At 43.7% G+C, this 21,731-nt stretch overlaps 1 protein-coding gene across 1 annotated transcript; it reads right to left on the bottom strand.

The window, feature by feature from the left end:
• Positions 1–10,940: 10,940 nt before the first annotated feature.
• Positions 10,941–18,619, bottom strand: LOC137430447 (uncharacterized; the record flags this gene model as incomplete). The annotated part of the gene is made up of 5 exons (XM_078769551.1): positions 18,506–18,619; positions 15,468–15,540; positions 11,773–11,997; positions 11,119–11,230; positions 10,941–11,020 (listed from the first exon to the last, which is right to left on the bottom strand). Coding segments are annotated over exons 1-5 (556 nt in total), but the record flags the coding sequence as incomplete, so codon positions are not given.
• Between the last annotated feature and the right edge of the window lie 3,112 nt (positions 18,620–21,731).

Here is a 21,731-nt window from a genome sequence, read left to right as displayed (position 1 = left end):
AAGTCCTTCACAAACTTGCTGTCCATGTCTGACGTGCGACTGAAGATGCTACAGGAATGTGGAATTTATTGGTTTCATGCTTTAGCATTCGCCGTATCTGCATTGCCTGTTTGCCTCTGGCCTCCCACCCATGCATAGCACGCCAGCATGGGTATCTCCCTAGTTGGGAAAAATACAGAATTTCCACTGTAACTTTATATCTAAGCATCCAATCATAGCAAATGAAGTGTTTAGACCCATGTTTTCAGGGTTGATGATTATGAAAAGTTCATTTCTGGATCAATTATATGCATACAATTCAATGAAGTATGCAAATTAGATGCTACATTATATATATATTTAAAGAGATTTTCTGCAATAACTTTGTATTCAAGCATCCAATCATGGTAAATGAAGTGTATAGACCCATATTTTCATGGTCATTGGATATGATGAACACATTTCTGGATTAATTGTATGCAAACAATTATGCAAAAATTCAAATGAGCTATCCTCATTATATGAAACTGCTATTTAACTATGTGCATGTTTTTGATTCTGTTGCAGAGTACCGTATCTAAGGGGTTTGTGGTGTGACGGATGAACATTGACAAGAGCATGTTCTACGATAACAAGAGTTTGGCGGTGGCCAGGAGGCTCAAATTTTCAGGGTTAGTGTATACCGTACATAGAATAATACGCAAAGCTGCCAAACTTATCAAGAATGACATCAAGTTTGCTGATACTTCCAGGGGTACATATCCAACTAGAGAAGAGATGTCTTCAACTGAAGAGGCAATGAATTTCATACCACAGTCACTGTTGGCGTTTCTACAAGTTTTATTTGTTGGACAAAACGTTGATTTCAAAGGTGGCATCAATTGGACAAGCTATTATGCAAGCAACCAGACCAAGAATCCTTCTAGCTCCATTGCAGTTTGGCCTTTCAACTGAAATGCACCATCACTTTGCCTCAAGGTTTTTCGTAGATACCCTTCATAAACATGTGTTTGGGTGTTCATACTCCGAAGTGCAGAAGTTTGAGAAAAATGCCGCTTTTACACATGGGACAGAGTTGCCTGCACCCAGACCAGGGGAGTGTATTCAGCATGTTGGTGACAATGTTGATCACAATATCAGAACTCTTGATGGCTTTGGAACATTTCACGGTATGGGAATAATTTCCATTTTTACGCCAGGAATGGATGGATAGTAAACCTGAACCTAGAATATCAGTGATGTCAGATGACATTATCAAAGTTCGAAGAATCAATATCAAGCACTTCAAACCTCAGCACACGGGAAATAACCCATTGACTTACAAAGAACTACAAGCGATGGAAGTTTATGATCCCACATACCATATTGACCTTCTCTGGGAAGTGTCACTTATGCTTCGTCCGTCAAGGCCAGCATTGCATATTTCACATTATTCAATGTGTATAATTTATCCAGAAATGTGCTAATCATATTCAATGACCCTGAAAACATGGGTTTGGACACTTAATTTCTCATAATTGGATACTTAGATACAGACTTACTGTGGAAAATTGATTTTCTCCTAATGGTGGCAGCTAATTTGCATATTATGCAAATTTGACACCTTTCCACCAAATATATTTTGGTATACTTTTAGTATGGTGTTGATCGTATATTTGTGAAATGCATTGCAGTTAAAAAAAATTTGTTGCAATTAGTCGTGGGTCAAGCCACTACTTTGACTGGACTATAAGGGATGGGTGGACCGATGAACAACAACACAGGAGACCTCCGAGCAGCTTTGACAGATAGTCAGGCAGCATAGCAAATGGATGTGGACGTTCTGGACAAAAGCACTAAATTTTCCCCACATGCTACCCATAGCTTTAGCTTTCCATTTTTGGTAGGAACCACTTTCTCCGAATACATTATGGCGGCCATCTTGGATTTTCAAAATGGCCACCATGTAAAAACTTATGTCTATCAATATCTCAGCTTCCAAGCCACTTAGGATCATAATCTTGGTGTCTAAACATACATTTTCAGGGTCAACGGATACAACTATACCATTTAGGATAGTGTCAGATTGGTTATTTGGTCAAAAATAAAGGTTTGGTTATTTTCAGTTTTGTTTTTTTCAGGCGGAACAGTTCCATCAACATAGAGGAAAGAAAAATAAGTAAAACAGATGGAGAAGTTAAGTGACATGTTTTATATGATGATTATTTCATAAGAAATTAATAATTTCATTTATTTTCAGATTGACTAGCATGATGGATTGGAACATGTGCTTGGTCTGTCAAGAAAAGACTACAGAGCTTCTGAAATGCCCACTCAATGCACAAAGAAGCAGGGACAAGTCAGAACCATACAGCTCCATCCTGAATAACGTTAATTCTTTCAGAGCCCTGGGCACATTGCCAGTGATGAGTGATGCTTAAGTTTGGAGAAGACATGACTGTAGGTGAACTGGTCCAAAACCGGGGTGCATGGCACAAATCTTGCTATGTTAAGTTCAGCAAAGAGAAGTTGGAGAGAGCTACCAAAAAGCGAGACAAGGATAACGTTGCCGAGAGCAGCACGTCTGGGGTTAAACGGCCTCGGCGCTAGTCGATTGGCAAAATGGTCTGTCTGCTTTGTCATCGAGAGGATGGACACCTACATGAATTTATGAGCTGAATAAGAGCGGAATCATTCAATCTAGCGCTGGCTGAGCAATGCAGGAATTGATTATTATTTGATGGATTGATGCTTTTTTATTCTTTGGCATTTGTAGTGTTAATTATGATGTGTTTGTTCACTATATAATTGATGTTCACTGCACTGAATATGTCATGCTATGTATTCATTGTGTCATCACTATCCTGTATCTTACCACACTATTTACAAACAAATCTTTTTGTACACAGAGTCAAGGCTCGGGGAAGAGCTATAACACTGAATGCAACAGACCAAAAGGAACAGTAAAGAGGGAGGAAGGAGGGGCGGACACCAACAGCAGAGTTGAAGGACAAAACAGAGGGAGATTTGGACAAAAATGGGTGTGGGGAGGAATGGGGAGTGTGGAGGGGCAGGAGAGGACACATGGGGTGGACAAGATGGCTACAGAATGAAACTAGATGGTATTCATGGAATACTTACCCGACGTAGTCAACTTGGTGTGAGCCAACTCTTCTGTTTTTGAAGGCTTTTTTTCCTTTTATCCAATATGGCTGCCAGACCACGTGAGCGATTACATCATAAATTTATATTCTCTTATATAATTGTTGCGTAGAACACGCTCAATAAATTTCAAACTGATCAGACTAAGCATTGTCCTAGTCGAATCATGACGTCATAATTACAGCACCATAACGTCATCGTTAATAACATATTCCCCATGGGGAGTACTTGAAAACGCACCATGTTTCAATTTTTTCCATGGAGCGGTTTTGGAGATATAGAGGTGCAACGTTTTTTGGTTTTTCCAAGATGGCGTCCATACCACATAACTTATAACGTCATAATTATGAATAAAAAAAATTCTACAGGTGGAGGCGCTCCTCTGGTAAAATTTTGTGTCAATCAGACCAACGGTTGCTGAGAAAATGAATCTTAAAAATGCAGACACGCACGTACGCCACACGTACACAACCGAATGCCTAACCCTGCCTTTCACTTCGCGAGCGCAAGGTAATTACACGGAGGGAATGCTGCAAATTTGAAAGGAAGAGGGATTCGCGTAGGGTGGGTTGACAGGTGTAGAAAAGATCATGGGTTTGGATTGGGGACGATCTGAGATGGTGGTGAACAGCTGCTTGAAGAGCTGGAGTGAAGAATGAGATTGAAGAGAATGTAGAAGTTGGTTCCACAGGCAGGAAAAAAAGAGGAGCAAATGTTCGGAGGTCTGCAGTGATCATGGATTTAGGTAGTTTCACCAGAATGTGGTCAATGGTGGGCAGTGTGAGCCCTGAATAAACATGGGGGGTGGAGGGGAAGAAAACATGGAAAGAACAGACGGTGCAAGACCAGAAATGAGGCAGTAGAAGACAAAGAGACCGCTGACCTGTCTGTGACAGGGAAAATGTAAAAACTTTTTTTTTTCTGTATCCGTAAGACGGGTAGCTGATCTGGAGGAGATTGGTCTATCATGGTGTGAGGAACAGAATGTAGCTCAGGATAGAGATAAACGGCGAAAGCTTGTGGCAGCATTATGCCGCAATGGGACGACCAGGATAAGTAAGTAAGTATATATATACATATATATATATATATATATATATATATATATATATATATATATATATATATATATGTATATATATATATATATATATAAATATATATATATATATATATTTATATATATATATATATATATATATATATATATATATATATATATATATATATATAATAATAATAATAATAATGCATTTATTTTATATAGCGCTTTTCAGGAAGCCCAAAGACACTTTGACAGAGTGCAAAACATAATGCATAGCAAAACATAAAAACAATTGCAAAAAAAGAAGAATCAATAGGGAAATATTCAAAGCACAAAGGAGGGAGAAGGAGGAGATAGTCAGGGGTTAGATGCTGTGGGTTAAATGTTGAATGCAGTGTTGAACAGGTGGGTCTTGAGTGATGTTTTGAATGTGGTGAGTGAGGAGGAGTCTCTGATGGTGTGAGGTAGCGAGTTCCAGAGGGTGGGAGCAGCGATGGAGAAAGCCCTGTCCCCCCAGGATCTAAATTTGGTCCGGATGGGGGGGGGGGGGGTCAGGAGGTTGGTACCAGCAGAGCGGAGGTTGCGGGTGGGAGTGTGTCTGGAGAGGAGGTCAGCCAGGTAGGATGGGGCCAGGTTATGGAGGGTTTTGTAGGTCAAGAGGAGGATTTTGTACTGGATTCTCTGGGAGATGGGGAGCCAGTGAAGCTTGTAAAGGACGGGGGTGATGTGGTCATGGGTCCGGGAATGGGTGAGTAGACGGGCAGCGGAGTTCTGAATGTATTGGAGTTTATTGGTGATTGTTGAGGGTGAACCATAAAGGAGGCTATTGCAGTAGTCCAGACGGGAAGTGATGAAGGCGTGGATGAGGGTTTCTGCAGCCACGGAGGAGAGGGATGGACGGAGACGGGCGATGTTTTTCAGGTGAAAGAAGGCTGTCTTTGTGATCTGTTTAGTGTATTTGTCGAAGGAGAGGGTTTGGTCAAAGATGATGCCAAGATTCCGGATGTGAGGGGAGGTGGATACTGGGAAACCGTCGATGTTGAGGGCAAAGTTATGGGTGGACTTGGTGAGCGTTTTTGAGCCAATGATGATTATTTCAGATTTATCACAGTTAAGTATGAAGAAGTTGATTTGAAGCCAGGATTTTATTTCAGTGATGCAGTTTGTCAGGATAGAGTGGGTGGCGGTGGAAATGGACTTGGTGGAGATGAAAAGCTGGATGTCATCGGCGAAGCAGTGGAATTGGAGACCATGACGGCGGATTAAGTGACCGAGGGGGGACAGGTAAAGGATGAAGAGGAGGGGGCCAAGAACTGAACCTTGGGGGACACCTTGGGGGAGGGGAGCAGTAGGGGATTTGCAGTTATTGATGGAGATGAACTGACGTCTGTCAGAGAGGTATGATTTAATCCAAGAGAGGGCAGTGCCGGTAATGTTAAAGGTGGTTTCAAGTCGGGTGAGGAGGATGGTGTCATCGATGGTGTCAAAGGCAGCGCTGAGGTCGAGGAGGATGAGAATGTTGAGGTTGTCAGAGGAGAGGAGAAGGTCGTTGGTGATTTTGAGGAGAGCAGTTTCAGTACTGTGGTTGGAGCGGAATCCGGATTGGAATGTTTCATACAGGTTATTGGCAGAGAGGTGATGTTTGAGTTGAGTGGCTACAGCGCGTTCCAAAACCTTTGACAGAAAGGGTAGGTTGGAGATGGGTCTGAAGTTATTTAGGGTGTCAGGGTTTAGTCCAGGTTTTTTCAGAATGGGGGTAACAGCAGCAATTTTGAGGGATGGTGGGACGATGCCTGTAGACAGGGAGGAGTTTATTGTTGCAATGATAAGTGGAGAGAGAGCAGGAAGGGAGGCCTTGACAAAGCTGGAGGGGATGGGGTCAAGAGTGCAGGTGGCAGTTTTCATTCCGATGAGGAGTTCAGAGAGGTCAGTAGGGGAGACTGGGGAGAATTGAGACAGGGGATGGCAGGATAAGGGGGGGCAGGTGGTTTGAGGGGGAGCGGGTGCGGCGGTGGTCAAGCTGTTGTCGATGTTTTCAATTTTGCGTTGGAAGAATGAAAGGAAGGAGATGCAGTTGTCTATTGTGAATGACTGGGTGGTGGTGTTCAGGGGGCTGAGGAGTTTGTTTATTGTAGAGAAGAGTGCTTTTGGGTTTCCGGAGCCAGAGTGGATAATTTGAGAGTAGTAGGCGGAGCGGGCGCGGGAGAGGGCATCTTTATAGTGTTGTATGTGGTCCTTGTAGGCCTGGGAGTGAACTGTGAGACCTGTTTTATTGCGGAGTCTTTCAAGTTGGCGAGCACGAGTTTTCATCAGGCGGAGTTCAGGGGTAAACCAGGGAGCAGAATGGGTGAAAGAAACTGTTTTGGTTTTTATAGGCACAAGTTGGTCAAGGCAGGAGGAGAGAGTGTGGTTGTAGTAGTGAGTGAGGTCAGAAGGGGTGTGGAGGTCAACGAAGGGAGAAGTGGACATTTTTTCAGAGAGGGTCGATGAGAATGAGGTAGGTGAAAGAGCGTTTAGCTTACGGAAGTTGATAGTGCGATAATGCCTTGGTGCTGGGGTGGGGATGTTGATGGTCAGAGTGATGGCTAGGTGGTCAGAGAGAGTGAGGTCGGAGCCAGAGAGATGGTGCAAAATTAGTCCAGTAGAGCAGACAAGGTCCAAAATGTGACCACGGTTATGGGTAGGAAAGTTGACATGTTGAGTGAGGTTAAAGCAGGTGAGTAAATCAGTGAAGTCAGTGGTTAGCGTGGAGTCAGTGGAGTCCATGTGGATATTGAAATCACCAAGGAGGAGGATTGAGGGGGAGAGGGAACATAGCTGGGTCAGAAAGTAGGAGAAGTCAGACAGGAATGATGGGTGTGGTTTGGGAGGGCGGTAGACAACAGCCATGACTGACTGTGTGTGACCAGAGAGTTTAAAAGCCAGGTGTTCAAATGATGGAGCAGATGAGATGGAGATGAGGTTGGTCTTGATGTCTTGTCGGTGAATAACGGCAATCCCACCACCTCGGCCCTCCGAGCGTGGTTTATTGATGTAAGAATATCCATTGGGTGTGGTGAGGTTGAGCGTGTAGTAGTCCAGTGGTTGTTGCCAGGTCTCAGTGAGACAGAGAAAGTCCAGTTTATTTTCCAGGATGTAGTCGTTCAGGATGAGGCATTTGTTGTTGAGGGACCGGGTATTGAACAGGGTGAGCTTGATGTTGTTTTGTACGGCGGGTATGAATCCAGGTGATTTGGCCAGGGTTCGCAGACAGGAGGTGCGATTTTGTGCGTTGTTGTGACCAGGTGTGTTGGGACGATGAGTGGGAGTGCGCTGAGCCGACCAGAGGATGGGGATGGAGTGACCTGATTGTAAATAAACAAACTTACGACCGGAGCCACGGTGAATGTACCTGGGTCGACGCAGGAGTCCATTCGATTTGATTGCAGAGATGCATGATGGGGTGGAGCGGGTTTTAAGCAGGAGAAGCCTTGCGGCGGAGTACCGCAGAGCCATGCCAGCAGGAGCAAAGGGACGAGCACGAGGCCAAGGGTGAGGAGGCGAAACAATCGTCACAACCCACGGGAGTGGGCCCGAGGAAACAGCGAAGGAGCCGAGCAGGTGAAGCCAGGAGCAGAGCCGGGACCATGCAGAGGGCAGACAGGAGCGAAGAGACGAGCACGAGGCCAAGGTTGAGGAGGCAAAGCGGCAAATGCAGCGGCAAACGACCGCCGCCGCTAATCAAGATCACGGCGGCAAACCGCCACCACCGCCGCTGCAAACAATGGGCACAACCCACGAGAGTGAGCCCGAGGAAACAACGAAGGAGCCGAGCAGGTGAAGCCAGGAGCAGCAGAGCAGAGCCGGAACCGTGCAGAGGGCAGACTCAATGGCCAAAAATCCGCCACGACCACCAGGAAAGCAAGATACGGACAATGGTCCAGTCAGAGAAGCGGCGAGCAAGTGACGCCAGCGTCCTCTCACGACCGGACCGGAAACGGAATCCCGTTTTCTGCCAAAGGGGGCAATACCACCTATTAGAGCCAATGGTGTACTTACTTTTTCCACATGCGAAATTTGCATTTATGTTTATTTAAATTATACAATGGCCTTCAAAATGTAAATGTTTCATGATATTTGTTATATTATATCACCTTTATCTATCAATATTGTTGAAATGAAGATCAAATAGCTGAATGTTGAAATATGTTGAAAAAGTCAAAACTTTACATGGGGTGTACTTACTTTTTCACGTGACTGTATATATATGTATGTGACTGTATACACATATGTATATCACATGTATATCACATGACTGTATACACATACATATATACAGTCACGTGAAAAAGTAAGTACACCCCATGTAAAGTTTTGACTTTTTCAACATATTTCAACATTCAGCTATTTGATCTTCATTTCAACAATATTGATAGATAAAGGTGATATTGTAGCGGTTACCGCTGGATGTACATAATCGCCTTGCACCGGCCAGAACACGGCCAGACGCGCCTCTCCCGGGCATGCCCGGACTCACTGTTCCCGGGCATGCCCGAACCTCCCGGGCACGCCCGCTCTCGCCTTTCCAGGGCTCGCCCAGAGCGTCCGGGCATGCCCGCTATCGCCTTTCCAGGGCTCGCCCAGAGCGTCCGGGCATGCCCACTATCGCCTTTCCAGGGCTCGCCCAGAGCGTCCGGGCATGCCCGCTATCGCCTTTCCAGGGCTCGCCCAGAGCGTCCGGGCATGCCCGCTATCGCCTTTCCAGTGCTCGCCCAGAGCGCCCGGGCACGCCCAGCCTCGACTTGCCAGGCCGCAGCCAAACACGCCCGGGCAGGTCCAGACTCGCCTTTCCAAGGCTCGCCCTTGATACCCGGGCATGCCCGGTATAGCTTTTGCCGGGCAAACTTCCCGACATAAATGTGTATATATATTGTTGCCCGAAAAACGGGCTTGTCAGAATACCTGAGCTGTTTTGTTTCAATAAAGCAACTCGGACGAATTCCGTCTTTGGTCGCGTCAATTCTTTCGACTCGCATTGGAGCGCAGTTCCTTCAATATAATATAACAAATATCATGAAACATTTACATTTTGAAGGCCATTGTATAATTTAAATAAACATAAATGCAAATTTCGCATGTGGAAAAAGTAAGTACACCCTTGGCTCTAATAGGTGGTATTGCCCCCTTTGGCAGAAACAATCTCAAGTAGGCGTTTCTTATAACTGTCTGCCAGTCTCTGACATCGACTGGGAGGAATTTTTGCCCACTCCGCCATGCAGAATTCTTTCAGCTGTGCGATGTTTGAGGGGTTTCTTGCATGCACAGCTCGTTTCAAATCCCCCCACAACATCTCAATGGGATTTAGATCCGGGCTTTGACTTGGCCATTCCAGAACCCTCCATTTCTTTCTTTTCAGCCATTCCTTGGTGGATTTACTGGTATGTTTAGGGTCATTGTCATGTTGCAAGGTCAACCTTCGGTGGAGGTTCAACTTGCTGACAGATGGCCTCAAATTATCCACAAGCACCCTCTGGTGCAATGAAAAATTCATAGTGGATTATATGATGGTGAGCTGCCCAGGCCCTGATGCAGCAAAGCCGCCCCAAACCATAATATTTCCACCACCATGCTTCTTTTTTCTTCTTCTTTTTTTTACAGTTGGTATCAGGTTCTTGTGGTCAAATGCTGTCTTTGGTTTTCGCCAAACATGTCTTCTGGTAATGTGGCCAAATAGCTCTACCTTTGACTCATCTGTCCAGAGCACATTGTTCCAGAAGTGCTGGTCTTTGCCTAGGTGTTCATTGGTGTTATTTCTGGACAGCAATGGTTTCCTCCTGGCACACCTCCCATGCAGATCAAATTTGTGCAGCCTCTTTCTAATGGTAGACTCGTGCACTTTGACATCAACAGTGGCAAGAGCTACCTGTAGGTCCCGTGATGACATTCTGGGGTTCTTAGAGACTTCTTTCAGCATCTTGCGGTCTGCTCTCGGGCTGAACTTGCTGGGGCGGCCTGGCCTGAACAAGTTGGCAGTTGTTTGGAATCTTCTCCACTTGTAGATGATCTTCTGGACAGTCGAATGATTGATTTCAAATTGTTTGGAGATCTTTTTAAATCCCTTCCCAGACTCGTAGGCATCTATAACCTTCTTTCTGAAGGCCTCAGAGAGGTCTTTTGATCTAGGCATGGTGACGCCGCACACTTCAACAACAAAGAGCAAACCAAACGAAATGTCTGAGGTTTAAATAATACAGGTTCTTCCAAGATCCTCTCTAACGATGTTCTAATCATTTGCACCTGAGCTGGTGCACCTGATTCTAATTTTAGGTATTTGAAGTAGTGATAAATGTATGGGTGTACTTACTTTTTCCACATGCGAAATTTGCATTTATGTTTATTTAAATTATACAATGGACTACAAAATGTAAATGTTTCATGATATTTGTTATATTATATCACCTTTATCTATCAATATTGTTGAAATGAAGATCAAATAGCTGTATGTTGAGATATGTTGAAAAAGTCAAAACTTTACATGGGGTGTACTTACTTTTTCACGTGACCGTATGTATGTACATATATGTATGTAGTTGCATGAACATGTAATGATTGTTCCTGTTGTTCCATTACAACAGGGTATGTAATGAACATACCCTGTTGGTATGGTGTTGACAAACAAAACAGTATCTTTACGCATAGCATAGGCAATTTCCTTTTGCTTCACAAAACACACTCAAACATCAGATAATGTCGATAATAAAAGTAGTGTATAAAAAAATATTAATCTCAAACTCACCCTCAGTGATTATGAATGGGTTCTTCTTTTTCCCGAATTTGTTTTCTTCTTCATTCTTCGATTCCTTTGATTTCCCGCCCCTTGTTCCAGATCAATAACAAACACAGTATCAGTAATTAAGAAAACATTGCACAGGAAACAGTAATCGTATAACATTACGACACCCTGGGGTACGTACGCGTTTGTGGAGCACGCGGAGCTTCTGCTTTGCTGCAGGATTATCTTGGGAATGTGAGAGAGGGTGTTCTTTGTGGGAATTTGAGAAACATCATCATCTTCTCCACTTGAACCTGCAAAAGGAGGTTCAAGTTGAAGTATTTTCACCTCAAGTTTTCGCAATGACCTACACTTTTATCTACAAGAGGAAAATCATGAGGCTCCACTTTTATTGCTCGAAACGCTCATCATTTGGTGGCATTGACAAGTTCACCAACAATGGAGCAGAGCTTTGTTTAAAGTTTCATCCTTTTGATACCCCTCTTCACTATAGCCATCTTCTATTCGACGAATGATAGTTGTGTTTAAAATAGAACCATCTCTTTCAAGAAACCCGATACCCCGACAACGTTTTCCAGCTCGATTGAACCTTAGAATAATAGCGTTGCAGTGCAGGAGTTGTTGTAAAGTTAAGTATCATCCAATTAAAGTGTAATAAATGTGATATAATTGATAGCTGCTTGTACTGCCTGGCAGAAATCGATGTCGGACTTCCCTTGTATTAACAGGTTATCCGACGACACTTCACTGAGCCAGCATCGGGTTTATCACAGAAACAACTGAGGTGAGGTGCTTGTTTACAGATGTCCGAATGGTGCTGATAGATCAAGCTTACCTTTGACGTATGTTCGTATCAGGAGGTAAATAAAAAGCACAACGCTGAGAAGGCAAACGATTGAAAAAAACCCAATTGCAATCAGAACATTTCTTCTTGGCATGCCTGGCGATTGCGCATTTGGCTTTGATATCTCTTTCAACGTTATTGCTTCTGTTGACTCTGTTGTGTTATGTTGGGTGATGTTTCTTTCCACATTGATGCTGTTGGCTTCAGTCCAAGGATCTGGTGAGACAACATACCCTTCATTAGAAGAGGTTAAGATGACCTTTTCACAGGCTCTTTCGGTAATAAGTACGCAAGCAAAGGCACACAGGAATTGCCCCAAATCTAATGATGGCACGTTCGGCCGATAAGTCTCGTTTATTCAACAAAGCTGTTTCTGCAACTGGGATGGCAGATTGCCTTCTCCATTTTGGAATGCTCAAAGCATCAGTGCACGCCTTTGGCCTTGCAGGCATTGCTCAGTACTTGTCCCCAATGATGCCTCAATAGGGGTGAAACATTTAGGCCATTTGACTTGGGCTACCACTTTGTGTATTGTTGCTTTATAGTTTACACAATGGTTGTTGGTTGTTGCATATGCCTGTTGTGATGTAAAACCCTCTGCTGATAAATTTAACAAAAATACAGTATGCTTTCCCTGCATGACGGATAAACCAACAGGCACCCACCAGGTGTGGAAGAAGCCATAGAGGGGATCTTACTATCCACATTCCATCCTTTTCAGGCCCAATCGGGCACAAATAACTCTTGCGTTCACTCGATATGGTGATAATCTTTATTATATATATTATACAAATTAATTAAACATAGAAAAGGACACTTATACCATTACCAACGTCACCCTGGGAACAATACTTTGATTACGGACGTAATTTGAATACTTCATTGTGAAGATGAAGTCACTCGCCAGAAACTATGTGTGGTGGCCGAATCTTGATGCTGATATCGAACATCATGTTCGACATTGTTACCCCTGCCAGAGCACCCGGAATACACCTGCGAAAGCGCCACTGCATCCCTGGGAATGGCCCAGCGAACCGTGGCATCGCCTACATCTCGATTATGCCGGGCCTATTAACGGCAGCATGATTCTAATAATTACGGACGCGCACACAAAATGGATTGATGCCTATGTGACGCGTGGTACTACGTCAGCCATTGTCATCGAAAGACTCAGACGCTGTTTCGCCACTCATGGTCTGCCCAGGATGATCGTGAGTGATAACGGTTCGTGTTTTTCCAGTACCGAGTTTGCCAAGTTCACACGTCGGAACGGCATCAAACATAAGTTTGTCAGCCCACATCACCAGGCTTCAAATGGCTTGGCCGAACGATCCGTGGGAATCATCAAATCCGGATTGCAGAAACTTCAGGAGGGAACCCTGGAAACAAAGCTGTCTCGTCTCCTGTTCAAATACCGCATCACGCCACAATCAACAACCGGTGCAGCTCCGTCTGAGTTATTGATGAAACGACACGTGAGATCGACACTTGACAATCTCAAACCAGACATATCATCAAATGTTTATCAGAGCCAGCTTAATCAAAAGTTGGTGCACGATAAGACGTCCAACAGTCGATGTATCAACATTGGACATCCAGTGTTTGCCCGAAATTTTGGTGCAGGTGCGACGTGGCTACCGGGAGACCTCATCGAGAAGCCAGGTCCACTGTCCAGTGTGATTCGCCTGCAGGACGGCCGCGAAATTCGTCGACATCAGGACCACATAACCTCCCGTCACTGTGAGTCGATGGAGCCTGTAGCATCGTCACAGTCAGGACAACAGTTCGACCCGCCACTGCCGGAGATCGTCGTGGCCGCTCCAGCCGGCTCGGATGCCCCGAAAACCTCTGCAAACGCTACACCCTTTGTGGCGACCAAAGGAATCACCTCGGACTCTGTATCCACTGGTACACCACGACGCTCAATGCGTGAGAGAAAAGCACCCGACCGGTTGAATCTTTGAAGATGTTTTTTTTCACGTTGACACATGTTCTATTTTCACGTATTTTCATTATTCTCATAACCGTTTGCACACATATTTTCACATGTTTTGGAAATGTTGCTTTTGAAATGTCAATTCTGGAAATCTAGCACGTATATTGCTCTTGGTAATTTTTGACTTAAAGGGGAGGATGTCATGTATGCAGTGCAAATGTTCACCGTTGTATCCCTACACCGGGACCGGGTTGTATCCCTACGCCAGAGCTCGGATGGCGCTGCTGTGAATCGGGCCTTGATCGGCAGAGTGAATAAACGCGTACGACAATTGATCGCAGTTTGTCGAGATACTTTACACACATGAAACAAAGTTCATTGAAATGAACAAACTCCTGATTATATTTTTAAATATTACTGTGATTGAGCACATGTGGATGTCACCGAACCTTCAAAATCGACTTGTGGCGTGAATAGCGCCACCTTTGGTGATAGCCGGTATTACAAATCATCTTCCTTTACCTCACGACTATCAGGGGTACCCGGCGTTGCCCGGTGATGTTCTAAGACTGTTGACATTTTGAAGAAATCAAAATATTTTTTGTATTATTTTTGTGGGTACCTAAAACACTCCCCTACTGGGGAAATTTTATATTTAATATTATAATATCGCACACTAATCAGGAATAATTTAATATTACCTTTCATATAGCTACAAAGGCTCAGGCACTACAGAAGGATTTTCAAAAATCCCCAAAAAATCGAATTTGTTTCGCAAATAATTTTTTCCTGCCTAAAACACTCCACGGCACTCACTGATAAACCTCTAAGTCTAAAAGTTTCACGAAGATCTGTTCAGCTATTTCTGAGAACAATGGCGACACACAGACGCACGTACAAACGGCTCTGTTATGGTATAGATATGGCGTATGATATGTTGTGATCAATAAAATTTATTTCAAAAGTGACAAAAATTATAAAGTGCATTTCCAAGTCTGTGCCGCAGCACATTGCCCACCTAAGGTGGGCCAAGAAGGGTGCTCCTGCCCGCAAGGCGGGAGTGCCCCATAGTATCGATCATTCCCCAATAAGTGTGATATGTAGAATTACATCACATCATATTTTTATGCTCATCACGTGAGATAAATCAATAAAGAGGTGTATGCAAAATAAACCTGTCAAATACAATAACATCAATGTTTATTGTCGTTACACATAAACCACATCATTTTTGTAGAATTTCATCTGAGTGGGTGAAGTGCAGTCTGGGCATAGTTTTTGGCATAGTTTTTGGCATAGTTTTTTGCAATGCAGTCTGGGCATAGTTTTTTGTCACTTTTGAAAGAAATTTTATTGATCACAACATATCATACGCCATATCTATACTATAACAGAGCCGTTTGTACGTGTGTCTGTGTGTCGCCATTGTTCTCAGATTCTCGGGCATATTATAAATTGCGTCATCCTGGTGCTTTGCATGGAATCATGGAGTGCACCATCCATTGGATGTACAATGGGCCTGGGGACCCATTTGTTAGCATTGGTTGCTGTTGGACGTTAAGGATCCTACGGTGGCTTTTTGGAAAGAGTCGACGAGTTATCGCCGGCAAACTGAGAAAATTCAAAGTTGCCGACAGAACTTGCAGGGGGCACTGCATCAGCGGCACAGCTACAATCCCACAGATTATTCAACCAGCAGTCACGTGCTGCACATGGACGAGTGAATGGAAATTCAATGGCTGCAACTCACCAGTGGCAGTGCTCGGTTCATTTTCTTCTTCCTTGCACTTCACAACATAGCTCGTCATCTCTTTGGGTTTTTCCTGAGAAGGCCAAAAAGCATATCAAATTGAAAACTGTTCGATCCTAATGATGATCTTCCCTTTAGCGTAAGGTGCAATATCGACTACATATTGATGATTATCTCCGCCACCGAAGGCGGATGGAGGTTATGTTTTCACGGTTGTCTGTTTGTGAGCAGGATATCTCAAAAACTTTTGGACGGATTTGGACGAAACTTGGTGGACGGGTTGGGAGTATGACAAAGAAGAGTTGATTCAATTTTGGTGAAGGTCTGAATCCGGATCCGGATACGAGAACTTTTAAAGTGATTCTTCACCGTTGAGAGATTGGGCCAAAATTATCTATCGGATGATATATCAAAAAGCAGTGGTTGGATTATGACAAATCTCGGTGGATGAGTTGGTTCGGTGACATGAACAAGTCGATTCGATTTTGGTTCAGGTCCGAATCCAGATCTGGCCTATCAGTGGGATACAAACCATAAATTGTTCAGCCTGGTGGAGGTTTGCGCTCTAACGAGTGTGGTTACAGTTATTCCACAACAAGCACCTGGTTTGAAACTACAAGTGGTGCTAAGAATTATTGAGACAGCAAGGGAAAATAAAAGACTATACGAGTCATTATGAAATAATTCTGAGTTAAAATGACATCTCATTATAATATATACATGATGTTTGTGCGACAGAAATAATAAATAGCACCGCAAAGCGGGCGTAACCCCTCAGCCCATGCATGGTGGAAACCAATTTCAAGATGGCCGCCGTGGCAGCCATATTTAAAATCGTAGCGCGCCCATTTTAGAAAGGAACCTTCCTCTACTCAACCCCAATACACACTGCAAAAATGGATTTAATCGGACAAGCCGTTCTGCTTGAAATTGACGGAAACCAATTTCAAGATGGTTACCGTGGCGGCCATATTTAAAATCGTAGCGCGCCCATTTTAGAAAGGAACCTTCCTCTACTCAACCCCAATACACACTGCAAAAATGGATTTAATCGGACAAGCCGTTCTGCTTGAAATTGACGGAAACCAATTTCAAGATGGTTACCGTGGCGGCCATATTGAAAATCGCAGCGCGCCCATTTTCGAAAGGAACCTTCCTCTACTCAACCCCAACACACACTGCAAAAATGAATTTAATCGGACAAGCCGTTCTGCTAGAAATTGACGGAAACCGATTTCAAGATGGCTGCCGTGGCGGTAACATTGAAAGTCGCAGCGCGCCCATTTTCGAAAGGATCCTTCCTCTACTCAACCCCAACACACACTGCAAACATGGATTTAATCGGACAAGCCGTTCTTCTCGAAATTGACGGAAACCAAAAGTTGACGGACGCCCAGATGGCTGCCGTGGCAGCCATATTGAAATTCGCAGCGCGCCCATTTTCGAAAGGAACCTTCATCTACTCAACCCCAACACACACTGCAAACATGAATTTAATCGGACAAGCCGTTCTGCTCGAAATTAACGCAAACCGATTTCAAGATGGCTGCCGTGGCGGTAACATTGAAAGTCGCAGCGCGCCCATTTTCGAAAGGAACCTTCCTCTACTCAACCCCAACACACACTGCAAACATGGATTTAATCGGACAAGCTCTTCTGCTCGAAATTGACGGAAACCAAAAGTTGATGGACGCCCAGATGGCTGCCGTGGCAGCCATATTGAAATTCGCAGCGCGCCCATTTTCGAAAGGATCCTTCCTCTACTCAACCCCAACACACACTGCAAAAATGGATTTAATCGGACAAGCCTTTCTGCTCGAAATTGACGGAAACCAAAAGTTGACGGACCCCCGGACACCCGGACACCCGGACGACGCCCCGTGACGACAATACCCCTTAGCCCAATTTGGGCTGAGGGGTGAAAAGCGATATGTGGTGCAATCTCCATGATCAATGGTGTGTTTCATCCTTCACATTCCAGCGACTTTGAGTCCTCATTCACTGATTGTAATCTGGTATTTAATTATTAAAGCATAGGGGCAATACCCCTGGCGCTCACCTGGTAGAATAAACTGTATACTGCACTGATTAAAGGTATTTTAAACAAATTTCTGTGGTTGCTAGAAGACAGGGCAGTATGTAGAATCATTCTAACATAATCACAAGACTTTAAACAAACAAAACAATACCTATTTTGGGGGACAACCCCCTTCACCCCCCCCCCCCCCCCCCACCCAGTGTACCTCCTCAGACCCAAATTTTACCAATGGCCTGAACAAACATTGGTGCATCATGGATGATAAAGGTTGTGGTGAAGTTTCATCAAAATTGTGTACGTAGGTTCTGAGAAAAAGCAAATACCTATTTTGGGGGGAAAGCCCCCCATAGACCACCTTAGACCCGGATTTTTTAAATGCCAGGAACAAACTTTGGTACAACATGGGTGGTGAAGGTTGTGGTGAAAGTTTCATCGAAATAGTGTTTGTAGTTTCAGAGAAGAAAGCAAATTCCTATTTTGGGGGGGTCAAACCTGGATCCACTGTGACCCCGCTAAACCCCCTTAAACCCCGATTTTGTTAATGCCGTGAACAAACTTTAGTCACAACACAACAAATATCATTTGTGCCAAATTTGGTCGCAATCACATCAGCGGTTTCAGAGAAGAAAGCAAATTCCTATTTTGGGGGGTCAAACCTGGATCCACTGTGACCCCGCTAAACCCCCTTAAACCCCGATTTTGTTAATGCCGTGAACAAACTTTAGTCACAACACAACAAATATAATTTGTGCCAAATTTAGTCGCAATCACATCAGCGGTTTCAGAGAAGAAGCTTCAAGTGTTTATGGACGGACGACGCGCCATCGCATAAGATCCCCTGAACTTAGTTCCAGGTGAGCTAAAAAAGATCTATTCTCCATTTTGCTTTTCGCCCATTACAGTTCGGTGTTTACATTTGCTTTTGGGAACTAAGCTTACATTTGTAAATGTTAGTAATTACTCCGTGGCCTCATTACTTGCTTTACTGTAAGCACAATACCTGAGTTGAGAGAGTTTTCCTTGAGTTTCCGTTAATCCAGCAGTTACAGGTAAAGGTGTACGACATGCCGGACAGTGGTTCCTTGACTGTAACTTTCTCTAGAAACCAGGGTGATAGAACTCCTGCACCGTCATGCCAGATCTTCAGGTTGGTAAGATGTCCCAGGTAAGGCCCATTGATGGTAAAATGATCTTTCTGTACAAATATCACATAAAATTGTGGATTAAAATGGCTTCCTTTGCATTGGGCTGATAAAATGTAATGATCCTTGCACAGTTATTACATAAATAAGGTAAATGGTATTACCTGCCCGTTTTCAAAAGGATCACGTGTTGACGTTTTGAGCTCCGATTCCACACAAGTAATTTCTCCACACAGGTTGATGAAGACTTTTGCATCTGTCCCAGACCAGCTACTGCTTCCTGTATGGACGGAGCCCTTGTATTCCTGGTGGGGAAGAGCTGGAAGGTTCCACAACATCTAATTATTCTTTTTACTGCTACATGAAATAATCTTTATCACAACACGTAGTTGGTCGGACACAACGGTGTCAATTCGACTCACTTTCTTGGGCATTGTTTAATTTACCTTAGAAATAAGAGCTTTAGGAAAGTGAGACGAATACAACAAGCATTCTGAGTATTGCGCTGCAATACATGTCCCCTACCAAAGTTCAAAGTGCCATAACTTTGTCAAAAATGATCGAATATGCAAATTTATGCACGGTTGATGCTGGTTTTCAAACTTGATCTGAGGTATGCTGAGACACGTGTGTCACGCCTCGCCTCGTTGATAAGTCCGCAAGGTCACTTCGTGGAGCGGCCTGCACGTGTTGCACTGTGTGAATTATATAATTACCAACTCACGGTCTGAGGTACTAGCGATTCAAGAGATATCCATTTTGTTATGGCACATTGGAGAAGCCAATGCGAGGTTTCTTCTTCCTCAGCTTGTCACAACTCTGTCAAATGCGATCGAGTTTAAAAAGTCAGAATTTGACCAAATCTGTTTTATTCGTTTGTTAATATACCTCAGCTATTGACAAATCTTAAATTAGAATTTTATTTGAGGTTAAAATGACCGCGACAGGTCGTCTCCAACGATGCTTTCAGTCTGTACATGTGATAAATAATTAAAATCCGCACACCTGACGCCTCTTCTTCTTCACGCAATAACAACTTCTAGCTTCCAGACCGTACATCCAATCATCTTGAAATTTTGCACACTTGTTACTCTTCATGACTTCTACTATAGTATGAAGTTTCACGTCGATCAATAAAGCGATTCAAGAGATATCCATTTAAAAAAAATAATATTTTCGTTTAATTAAGGATATCTGCCAAACCACGTGCCCTATCGCAAATTCCAAAAGGACGTTTTAGTAGACTGACATGCGGAACAGATCTGTGAAGTTTCCCCTCGATTGGATCAAAAATGAGGGAGGGGCTCGGTTTTAAAGGTTCATGCTGAAAAAACGTCATAACTCTGAAACCATGTGACGCATGACGTCATGCTCGCTGACTTTTTTTGTTCGTCATGGGTATGCGATTCTGCCTGCAAAGTTTGGCCTCGATCTGTTCAGCCGTTGCAGAGAAAAAGGGGTTTTCATGTTTTCACGAAAAACAATATGGCGCCCGAACCACGTGACCTGTGACGTCATAATTACCATTAAATTATTCTACAGACCGAGTCCCTCCTATGGTGAAAATTTGATCTCAATCGGTCCTATTATTGCAGAGAAAATCTTTTTTAAAGGAAATTAAAACTTAAAATGGCACTGACTTAAGGATCATCAGAATTTATCACAATTCCCAAAGTTCAAAGTGCCATAACTTTGTTAAAAATGATCGAAACGTCGTGAAGTTCGAACTTGATCTGTAACTTATCATGAGGAAACCATGTGCCAAGTTTGAAATCATTAGCATTAAGCGTTTAGAAAAGAAGTCCGGAAAACTGTTCTTTGCGTGACGGACTGACGGACTGACTGACGGACTGACTGACGGACTGACTGACGGACTGACAGACTGACAGACTGACGGACTGACGGACTGATGGACTGACGGACTGACGGACTGACGGACTGACGGACGGAGGGACGGCGTGCAAACCTCTCGTCCCCTCCGGTGTACACCGGTAGGGGACTAATAACATCAAGGGGCAACAGCCTCTTACATACCTGGGGGGCAGAGGGAGATGCATCCACCAAATGGAGGGGGGCATATAATGCATCATCAAGAGGTGTGGGCCCAGACTAGATAGCCCTAGATTAGGTTTTCATCCCAGTCTGTCTGTGAGCAGGATATCTCATAAAAGTTATGGATGGGTTCGGACAAAATTTGGTGGACAGGTTGGGTGTGTGACAAGTTAGAATCGATTCGATTTTGGTGAAGATCTGAACATGGGTCCGGATTTGAGAATTTTTAAAATTCTGAAGTGATTCTTCACCATTGATGGATGGGACCAAAAACGACATGTAGCTTGATATCTGGTAAAGTTGGGGACAGAATATGACAAAAACTTGGTGGATAACTTGGGAAGTTGACAAGAACAAGGGGATTAGATCTTTGTGAATGACAAGAAGGAATGTTCCCTCCCAGCAGGATAAGAAACATAAACTGTTTAGCCTGACGGAGGTGGAGGTGTGCACTCTACCGAGTGCTGTTTTAGTGTTACAGATGGAATCCTCTTCTCATTTGGAGAGGGATCATTGCCCCACTCACGCGAAGCGTAGTTAAGAAATTGGTTCACTCTGTCTGTCTGACTGTCCTTCTGTGTACAATTGTCAGTTTATTATTATCGAGGAACAATTTAATTTCAATTGAAAGTTACACGTATTTTGAACATGATTCAGAACATGAATCAGAAAGCAAACTTGCAACATTACTTTGTCTCTGAATTTGTCCCGACTGCACATGCGTCGAGAGGAGTGAGACTATTTTTTAAGCGGTGAAGCCGCTTCAATGTTTTGCCATATCTTTCCTTCCATCCGTCCAGCAAAAATGAAGAAGAACCTTTCTAACCCATCGTGATTAATTTGAAAGGATAAATAATTAGAAACGGTTCTAAAGGGTAATTCTAAAGGGTAATTCTAATGGGTTATAAAGTGTAATTGTAGAGGGTTCTAAAGGGTAATTCTAATGGGTTCTAAAGGATAATTGTAGATGGTTGTAAAGGGTAATTCTAATGGGTTCTAAAGGGTAATTCTAATGGGTTCTAAAGGGTCCAT

Source organism: Myxine glutinosa, unplaced genomic scaffold (assembly GCF_964187855.1).
Source record: "Myxine glutinosa unplaced genomic scaffold, kmMyxGlut1.1 SCAFFOLD_3054, whole genome shotgun sequence".
Taxonomy (NCBI): domain Eukaryota; kingdom Metazoa; phylum Chordata; class Myxini; order Myxiniformes; family Myxinidae; genus Myxine; species Myxine glutinosa.
This window is presented reverse-complemented; position numbering and strand designations above follow the sequence as displayed.